This window comes from Pteropus medius, unplaced genomic scaffold (genome assembly GCF_902729225.1).
Source record: "Pteropus medius unplaced genomic scaffold, Ma_sr-lr_union100, whole genome shotgun sequence".
Lineage (NCBI taxonomy): Eukaryota > Metazoa > Chordata > Mammalia > Chiroptera > Pteropodidae > Pteropus > Pteropus medius.
Window position 1 is genome coordinate 15971431 of NW_024342467.1, and position 10417 is coordinate 15981847.

At 46.5% G+C, this 10417-nt stretch overlaps 1 protein-coding gene and 2 pseudogenes across 1 annotated transcript; 2 read left to right on the forward strand and 1 right to left on the reverse strand.

Annotated features, from left to right (window-relative positions):
- The first annotated feature begins 224 nt into the window (after positions 1-224).
- On the forward strand, positions 225-3981 carry PRR15 (proline rich 15). Its single transcript, XM_039861891.1, is given in 3 exon segments — positions 225-894; positions 2358-2494; positions 2497-3981. Coding segments are annotated over 3 exon segments (600 nt in total). The 5' UTR covers positions 225-809; the 3' UTR covers positions 2875-3981.
- Positions 3982-5402: 1421 nt separating this feature from the next.
- Positions 5403-5521, forward strand: LOC120602698 (uncharacterized; annotated as a pseudogene).
- A 4377-nt stretch (positions 5522-9898) lies between these two features.
- On the reverse strand, positions 9899-10021 carry LOC120602630 (uncharacterized; annotated as a pseudogene).
- Positions 10022-10417: the final 396 nt, after the last annotated feature.

Sequence of the window (10417 nt, forward strand, 5' to 3'; positions counted from 1 at the left end):
GTTTCTTCTCCAAGAAGCAGTCGGACAGGCTAGCAGGGCAGCACAGCCTTTCTCCAATCAGACACCTTAAGGCTGGTGCTACATCCGCGACCTGGTCCAATCTCGTCCCTGGAGGGTGGAAACGCAAAGTTCCTACCTCCACCTGTGGCAGTGGTGGCCGCCTCTGGGTTTTTTTTTCCCCCTGCCCGGCGGTTCTGGTTTCTCCAATCACTTGGCGAATGACCAGCAGGTGGGTAGATGTCTTTTCCCGCGCAAGGACCAACGCGTAGGAATGGTCAAAGCACCAGAGTGAGCAGCCGAGGTCCCATCTCCCCGCGGCTTGCGGGCGGCGCTGGCAGGGAGACGGGACGCGCCCGAGAATGAACGGATAGCAACCAGGAGGGCAGCCTGGACATTCACCTGGGGCAGTGAACCTGGCACCCACTCGCCGCGGCGCCCTGGGGCCGGAGCCGACCGCACTGTGAGCCCCGTCTGCCGCCGCCCGTGCAGCGGGCAGAAGTTGGAGGCGCCAGGGGAGACCAATAGCAGCAATCGGCTTAGCCGGACTGCGGAGATTTAGGCTGGCACATCTTCCAGAAAGAGGCCCGACCTCCCCGGGACTGCGCAGAGGGACGCTGCGCCCCGGATTCCACATTGCTCCACGAGCTCCCCTTCAGTGCTCTCCTTGGAGATCGCGGCGCGGAGCCGCGGAGTCCTGAGCAGGTGAGCATTCAGGGTGCTTCAGCGTTCCAGACAGGACTTTCCGCGGTGTCACCCTGGGGGGCTCCCGCGGCGCCCGAGAAGTAGCGAGCCGCAGGCGTTCTGCGTATATGTGCGTAATTGGCCATCTTTTCCTTGAGCAATTCTTGCAAAGCCCTTCCGTGCACACAGTTGATAGCAGAGAAGAAAGGGCAGGTAAGACAGAAAGCCGCATCGGGACGTCCCACCAGGACGTCCACCAGGGAATAACTTGGGGGCGCTTTTCCGATCTGTATCGTAGAGGGAGCTGCACACCCAACTGCAAATCGTGCCTGAGGGTGAGGGTACCTTTTGCACGGAAAGAACTTTTGGCCATTTTCTCTCCTATTGTTTTCAAGTCGCGGTCGGAGCGTGCCCTCGGGACGTCCTGGGGAGGAGCGGGTGCCGGGGCGCACAGCAGAGGCCGCCGCGCCTCCAGGTGTGGGCGCTCAAACTTTCTCCGCCGGTTCCGGGAGTTCAACCGCCAACTGCAAACTGCTGAAGTTTCGCTCTCGGGCGCGCGGGCGAATCCCAGGAGCGCCCGGGCGCGTGGCGTAGGAAAGAGCCCGGCGGAGACCCGGGCGCCAGCCCAGGCGCAAGCGAATCCTGCGCGTTCGTGCAGTGCGCGCCTGACAGACCCAGCACAGACGGCGGGCAGGGGAGCCTCGTGTCCGAGATTAGCACCTTAAGTGCTGATCAACAGCCCGGTCGCCCCGCAGAATGCCCTTTTAAAAGCTGGGAAGTCGCAAATTGGCTCGGAATTCCTTGGAGGGGGGAATTGCGCGAAGAAAAGAACCGAAGCCTTTAATTTGTAACTAAAATTCTCCAGAGTCGATTTGCCTAGTGCAGACAGACTCGGGGCAGATTTTAATGCAGAACTAAGGGAAGAGGACAATTGCCGCTTGGCTTGTCTCAACCATCCGCCCGGCTTGCTTCAAAGAGGCGCGAGATTGGTGTCTGGGGAATGAAAAGACTAGGCGGGCGGTTTTCGAGAGAAGTTAAGTCTAATGCTTCTCCGAAAGTCATAAGACAAAAGTTATTTCAAAAGTAGAATTTTGAAGAAACAACAAACACCATGATCTTGTCCCTCGCTCTTGCTGTTTTGTAAATTACCACGGAGAATCACACCGAAAAGGCCCCTGGGACAGAAGTCTATGGAGCAAAGGCCTTTAATAGGGGTCTCATATTCAATGTTCACCTCTACCTGGGACACACTTGCTTCCTGGCCCCCTCCTCCCAGGTGCTCATCCGAGTGAGTCACCGTGGGGCATCGGCCTACAACCAGGACAGGCTGTTTTCCCTCTTGGGCCTGGTTAACCCAGATGCCAGGCAACCGCCCCTGAATGCCCCTCGCGCGCTGACCACCGCACTTCCAGGAGGCAAGGCGAAGGTTGAGGCCGGAGCGCGCCAAGCCTCAGTCTGGAGACCAGACGGTGGCGCCCTGGAGACCACTGGTCCGCCTGCGCCCTTGCAGTGCCCTCTGAGAGCTGCTCGTTTCTGGGCTCGCGGCTCCGGGCGCTGGGACCCCAGCCGATCCCGTGTCGCACGGAGCGAAGGGGAGGAAATGGGATTGAGGGGGGAGAGAGGCGGAACACGTGACTCCGACAAACCCAGTCACCAAGTTTTGTTTTCTTCCCCAGCACAGCCGCTGCCTCGGATCCCTCCCCACCGCCCGGTTGCCAGAAGCCGCAGAGGGAGCGGAGTGGACGCCGGAGGCCACCGGGAGAGAGGGGCCGCTGCCGCCAAGGCCCTTCCCCGCTCGCGGCGCCCCGGGCCCCTCGCCGGCCGGCCATGGCCGACAGCGGCGGCGCGGACAGCTCAGGCCCCTGGTGGAAATCGCTAACGAACAGCAGGAAGAAAAGCAAGGAAGCCATTCCGGTGAGGGCGCAGCCTCCCGAGGAGCCCGCGCCGCCCGCGCCGCCCAGCCCGGACTGGACTAGCAGCTCCCGGGAGAATGAGCGCCCCAGTCCCGGCGAGCCCAACAAGCCCGACAAGATGAGCGCGGAGAAATCTGGCAACAGCCGCCGCAGTTTGAAGATCTCGCGCTCCGGGCGCTTTAAGGAGAAGAGGAAAATGCGCGCCACTCTGCTCCCCGAAGGAGTCAGGTCCCTGGAGGCGGCGGACTTCGCGGGGGACCCCTACGACGACAAGCAGTAGCCGGAGCGGACTGTCTTCCTCCCCCCCGCCCCCGCCACGCCTCCCCAACCCCCAGTTCTAAACCCGAGAATTCTGGCCCGGCCCTGCACTTGGGTGTCTCATCCCACCAATTTCAGAATATTCACACGAGGCCTCCGAGATTTTATTTTCCTGGAAATGGAAGTGTCAATTGAGTTTTCAATATTTTGTGACTCAAGGACACATTACATATTTATTTGTGATAAGAGAAATCCCTACCACAGAAGAAGCTGACGTAATTATTATCTTCAAAAGGTTATTCTGTGGCTTCTGCCCCTTGTGTCACCTGTGGGAAAGGTACTTTTCTAAGACATGATAGCTTAACTAGAACTGCGCTGCCCCTGGGATGAGGAAGCCTGGCTCCAATGCAGAACTTGCTATGGGAGAGCGAATCACAGTGCTGTTTTTAATGCCTGAGAAATGCACTTTGGAAGCATTTCTGTAGACTTATACCTTACGCGAAGGGATGGGAGAGAGCAGGAAGCATCCTATTACGTCAGGCAAGATTGCTTTTTAATGTTGAACTTCAAAACTGTCCTGCCTATTTTAGCGTGGTCTATTAAAATAGTTGCACTGTAAGACTTAAGGTGACTTTTGTACTTTTTCCATTGCAAGACTGAAGCCCATCATACTTAAAGCAGGTGTGCAAAATCCGAAGTGACAGAGTTAATCATTTGCCACACAACATAACAGCTACTCTTGGAAAGCTGCACAGGGGAGAACCTTTCTAGAAACTAACAACACCCAGACTGGAACCAGTTAGCTGGATATCCCTGTTTACTAACCAAACTCCAGGAAGGGAGGGAGAGGTGCTCATTCATTCTTCCTACATTTTCTTTTTTACTTCAGTGCATTTTCGTACGTAAGTCAAAATGCTAGTAATCATTCTTTTCAGTCTCCCTGTGAACCTTACTAACAATTGTGTGAAAATACTCAAAAAAAATGGACTGGACTCTTAGTTTGTACAAAGCCTCCTTCTTTTCCCATGCCTTCGTTTCAAAGCGTCTTTAGTCTGACCTATGCATTTATCTAGTTTCAAAGTCTTTAGATCCACCAACCTGAAGATCCTTAACAAAAATCTACCTGTTTGCTTTTGTTATGAACTTCAAGAAAGAAAGTAAATGAATACCACTCACTTTCAGCAAATTACAAGAGAGTTATTGTAGTCTGTAGGGGCCACCAAGACCTTTTCCCACCACTCTTTAGTTCATTTATAAATATCCAGAAATACATAGCAGGGAAATTATAATGATCAAAGTGTATTTTTTTAGATAATTATAAGCAAGAACTTGATTGGAGCTTCTACATTTGTTATAGGTATTTGAAAAGGCAGTTTTCTGGTTCTCTCAAATTAGTAATTTATAAATAGCAAACCATGTTGATTGTCTAAAGAGATTTAACAAAAAAAAAAACTTGATGAAAATGGCTAAAATGGATTTAAATTGGTGAATCAAGGTGAGGTTCCAGCAGAAGGATTGGGTTTAGCATTTGATACCATTTGATACATGAGTTTTCACATACCAAAGACTTCCTTTGAAAGAAATTGTTTACGTGGGGATTATGAACACCTTGAATTATAAGAGGAAGTATGTGAGCCTTTTTTTTTTTTAATCATGAAAAGATTTTTTTTGATGTGCATTTAGAACTGGAAAACATGTAACCAAAGTCTCATCCGGGTGATCTTAGTGGATGAGAAAGACTTTACAACAATTTCACGTGGGCTTACCACTTCTAGCCTCCGAAGAAGAACTTGGGTAAGGGAGGGGACTGTGGGCAGGCAGAACACTGTGAGTGCATAGAGCGGAAGCTGTCAAATAAGGCTTTGGAATACTTTCATAAAGTATTTTAATTTTGCTCTGTAGAAAGTAATAAAAATTAGAGTGGATAAGTATCCAAAATACTTTTCCACTCCCAGGAAGACTAATATATTAGGACTGTACTGATTTATAAAATTAAGCTTGCAAATGCATAATTTAAAAATCTTAGACTACAACTCTTTAATCCACAGTTAGAAAGAATTTTTTTTCAATTCCTTTAGATCTACAAAACATTGGCATTTTTCCTGGTTCTGTGTCTTATTTTGGATCTCATCCAGGTCTATAGTTGCTGCAGATAATCAGTAGCAGACATATAGAGCGGAACTTATTTGTAAGACATCTTTACTCCACTGTTCTGACAGAATTTAAAACCATGCTAATGGCAGTTATGACAGTGAGTGCAATTCACGATCTGCAATCAAGGTTTGTAATTACATAGTTTTAAAGCAGTCCTAATCATGCAGTGCCCTGATTTAATTCCAACCCAATGAAACCAGAAACCAAGCAAAATTACTGAGATAAAAGGGTCATGAGTAAAATGAGATAATCTGACAAAGTATCTTGCTGGGATTTATATGATTTAAAGATGATTAATTACATTCTCATAGCAGGTATACAGATTTTAAAAATTTTTAAACTTCAAGATAATTTATAGTCAATAACGGGGAGATGTTGAATTTAATTTGGAGTTAAGTCTAAGACTATGCCACTCTGAACAAGCCTGATCCTGTCTGATCTCGGAAGCTAAGCAGGGTTGGGCCTGGTTAGTACTTGGATGGGAGACCACCTGGGAAGGCCAGGTGCTGTAGACCTAAAAACAAAAGGGATTGTAAGCCAACAAGGTCCTTGCAATCTGTGAGGTCAACCAAGGGTTGCCTCGTCTAAAACAAATAAATAAATAAACAAACAAATAAATAAATAAATTTGGAGTTGATTAGATTAGAGACTTTTGTTTTCTTTTAACCCCCTTGCAAATGAAATTTCATCCACATGTTTGGAAACCATGAAAGAAATTTTAAGACTATTTCCAAATAAGATTTTTAAAAGAGACAAAAAAACTAGTGCTGTGTTTGCTAAATACTTTCATAATCATGATAATTATATGCACTGGTAGTTTTTGCCTCAGTGACTCCTTGCAAAGTCAGTGGCCAAGCAGCGACTCACATTACAGGTCACCTGAAAGTCCCTTTGTGTTCCTGCTTCTATGCTTCATCTCATTGTGACTTGCTTTTCAAGAGTAGACTCTACTTTGCATATGCAGTTAGGAGATTCTGCTTCAGTATAACACTTGGAAATATTTTTTTCTGCTGTGAAACATAATGTGAACTCAGCCACACTGATCTTGCCGAGTCTTGGAAGGGAACTAATAAACCTAATGAACAGTAGCACTGGCTAAAGCTTTGTCAGAGGCAGTTCTCCTGAGATGCTCAAAAGAGAATTTTGGCACATTGAAATAAATGGTTACAATGAACAGAAAGAATAAAATAAAAGGTGAACTTGAAAGTAAAAGAATAGAATACTAATATCCAGTGACCACAAGGGACCTTTTATGAAAAAGAGAGAAAATATTATTTTTCCCTGGCTGAGAAGTGTCAGCTAGACCGGCAAGAGACACACAAAAACCTAGTTTGATAGATCTTATAAGGGAAACTGATCTTCGAAAAGTTTATTTTATTCATGAAACATTTTATTATATAATTATACAGGAATTTAGGAGATTGTTTCTTGAGATAAGTTCAAGTTTATCTCTACGGCAAGTAGAAAGTGGGACCAGAGATATTTTACACCCTTGAGAGTCAACATATAAGTACCTTAGAATGGAAACAATGTGCAGACCAGGGCCACCTTTGTCCCAGATAAGCTCGCTGTCTCACGGCTCTTTTCACCTTGTACTCCTTGGCCCCATTGTCACCGTGGCTCTGAGCCTTCACACAAGCATTCCGATGAGGCTCAGAAACGTGGAAGAGGGGGCACAGGGACATTCTCCAGCCCCCTGCAGGCACAGCGTATTATTGACAACTACTGTGTCCAAGAGAGCCTTGCAGATTTGGAATGAGAGAGGAATAGCATTTGCGCTGAGAGGAGATTATCGCTAAGGAAATAAGCTACAAGGGAACCGCATAGGCTTTGCCGGAGCGGTAGACGGTGGACCATTTGTAGAGAAATGTCATAGCTATAGCCCACGACAAGTAAGACTGACAGAGGATATCGCGATCCTTCTGGGTATTCAAAGCAAGGAATTGAGGTGTCAATGATGAAATGATAGACTCATAATTCTCACGTCAGAGTTGTTAATAAAACCTCATGCCATAAAAATGTCCATTCAAAAGGTGTGTAACAAGACTGTTTACCCACAAGACAAAATTGTCTGGCCCTAAAATTAGAAGGGTTCCTATTGAAGAAGCCAAAGGGCCCTTGTCTTGAGATGACTTGGTTGAGCAGGAATATAGGACCATCATATCCCTCTGTGCCTTTTTCAAAGAGACTTTCCTTAAGTTATAATTACCCTGGATTATTCATTTCTCTCTAGTACCAATCGACAAGTATGACAGTTGATTCACACCCTACAAGGAGGGGGCAAGACACAGTTTTCCATGACACCTGACCATAGTTCTCTTTCTGACTTGCTCTTGGATGTGTCTTCCATGAGCAGGGTGTCGGTTTCTGCCTCTATAAAATGATGAGATGAAGTCTACATTCCAGCTTCAAAATTCTCTGTCAGTATCCTGCTATTTCGAGCAACTGGTTGTAAAAGCTAGTTCATATTATGCTCGTTGTTTACTATAAAAGTCAAAGTTTTATAAGTCCAGTACTGACGGTCAGATGGGGAACCAGGAAAAAGGCCAAATGCAATAAGGCGAACACCTTGAGGTATGGTGCTGCCACCACCATGCTGTCATCTGGCCCAACAGTTGGGGTTATTCTGCTATATGGAAACCTCAAGCCTCATCGTTCATGTTTAGAAGCAAATTGCAGTAAGGCTATCTCATTATAGTGTATTAGCATTAGAAAAGTGGGCTTTCACAGCTATTGTCTCATTGCTCCTCAAAACTAACCCTCAAAGGCTTCAAACCCCACTAATCCACCTGATTCTCTACTCTTGTTTAAATTCAAATTTTTTCCATTCTCGTTGGTGTTGTCCTAGGTCACGAACTCATCTCCTCCAGACACAGGGGCCTGCAGACAATCATTTCCTAACTCTTCTCTCTACTCTGTTTACAATGGTGCAAGATAAGGTCAAACCCCTCGCTGGGACTGCCACCCACATCCAGCCATTCCATATGATTGGCAATTCCCTGAAAGTGGCTATGCCATGCCTGCCTGCAGGCTTCTGTCTGTCCCATTGCCTCTGCTTGGTGTATTCTTTCCCCACCATCTGCCTGGCAAAGCCTCAATCAACCTTTGAGACTCCAGAGTCTACTCCCATATAAGGGTTGCGGTCTTCCTCCCCCAGACAGAGCCGATCACTCTGTTAGGAAACAGCTGTGGGCAATATCTTTAAGCCCGTATTCCCCACCACCGCTGCTCAGATCCTACGTGTGTGTTCATGAGTCTCGCTTCCCTTTTAGGTGGGAATTCAGAGAAATCCAATGGGCGGAGCTCATTCTTCATGCCCCTTCATGAACTCCTGGCTAATGTACAAGGATATAAGCCCTCCAGGTAGCATGTATAGCTAGCATTTAGCGCCTGATAGGGCCATAATCTTTTCTCCTGTAGGGAAGCAGGCTGTATCTCTGGGCGGTAGAAACATTTCTGAGGGGCGTGAATCAGAATTCAATCAGGAGAGAGAAAACCCATAATAATTTGAACAGGGAGCATTTAATATAAACACTATTACCTGAACAGAGATTGGAGTAATGAGGGATTGGCTGGTAAGCAGTAAGGGGAACCCTGATGAATACAGGAATAGATTGAAGGGGCAGCCACTACTCTGGAGCTGAGACAGAGTCCGCAAGGAAGACCCCCTCTTTCTTTCAGCCCTCTAGACCTTATAGAAAAGGGTACAGCTGTGACCCACTGATTGAAAGAAAAAATTGCTGTAGGCCTCAGGGATGGAACTTGTTGGAAATCCACCTACTAGAACTAGTTAGTGTGTGCCAGTAGGCACTGAAGCTCTAATCGCTAAATTTTTTGAGCCTCTTGGATAAAAATATAGGAGATATCACTGTGTTAATACATTATGGGAGGAAATTTGTGTTACCGTAGCCGGGGCTACATTAGTTTCAAGAGGGCAATTTCTTGTCCATAAAGTGCCTTTGCGAGGATGAGAGAAAGGTGCTCCGTCGTTGGGTGGACTTCAGCCCCCACACTGCCCAAGGCAGGAACTCCTGAGCAGTGAACAGCCGCCATGGCCTGATGCAGCAGCTGTGAGTCCAAGGGAAGAGGCAAATGTGCCCCGAAGGGGAAGGGACACGGTGAAGGACAAACTGGCTGGCCTGACAGGACGCTCGAGTTCTGGATCCTCTTCTCTAACCAGTATTTCTGTGGTCTCAGGCAAATCACATACCTGCTCTGGGCTGTCATTTTTCTCGTTTGTAAAACGAGAAGTTCAGACACTTCGATTCAAAATTTCTGTTATTATAATGTCTGTGTAAGAGAAGCAGTGTCATTTTATATTCCAAAATGGACCAGATCTCCCAAAACCTGCAATAAATTCCAGAGTAGGATTGCAGTCAACACGGTGCCTATCACCGTTGACATATTTCTCCGTGCTGTGACCACAGCCACTAATATCAGTCTTTCTAGCTATCTGGAAATTTCCATCTTTATCTACAGTACAAATAGTGCTATAACTCCTATTCTTTGAGTTTGAACTGGGACACTAGCTGCTCCAGTAAGAACCCCAAGATGGAGTTAGGCCCCTTTCTCTGTGTTTCTGCAGTGTACCGCACGCAGACTCCTGCCACAGCCCCATCCCGCAAACAGCATCGTCACTGTCTCCTCCATCAGCCCACAAACTCTTTAAGAGAAGGGGCTCTGGTTTCTGCTGGCCCGGCTGTGGTCAGCACAGTGCCTCTGGCACACGATACTCATTAGATATATGTTGAGCCTATAAGGATTTAAGTCAAATTTCTGGCCGGAGAAGTAGAATAATAACAGTAGTTAAGACAGTGGGCTCAGAAGTCAGATGGGTTAGATTTATTTATTTTTTAGTTTTTTTAAAATTTTTAATTAATTAATTAATTAAACACCTGCAGCACCCAGTGTATTCCTAGGTGGTCTCCCATCCAAGTACTAACCAGGCCTGACCCTGCTTAGCTTCCAAGATCAGACGAGATCTCAGGTGCGTTCAAGGTGGCATGGCCGTAGATGATGGATTGGATTTAATTCCATTTCTATCTGTGAACCTATGTGAGGTACACAATGTAGCTATGCTTTCATTTCTGTTGTTTTCTTGTTTTGTTTTATTTGTAGGGGTTTTTTTGGGGGGGGGATTGGTTTTGTTTTTTCTCCAGTTTTATGGAGATATAATTAATATATAATATCGTGTTAGTTTAAGGTGTACCACATAAGGATTTGATATATGTATATATTGCAAGATGATTACCACAGTAAGTTTAGTTAACATCCATCATCACCCATAGTTACGAAATGTTTTTCTTGAGATGAAAACTTTTAAGATCTTCTCTCTTAGCAACTATATCACCATGCTATACATTCCAACCCCAGGGCTTAATTAATCCTATAACTGGAAGTTTGCACCTCTT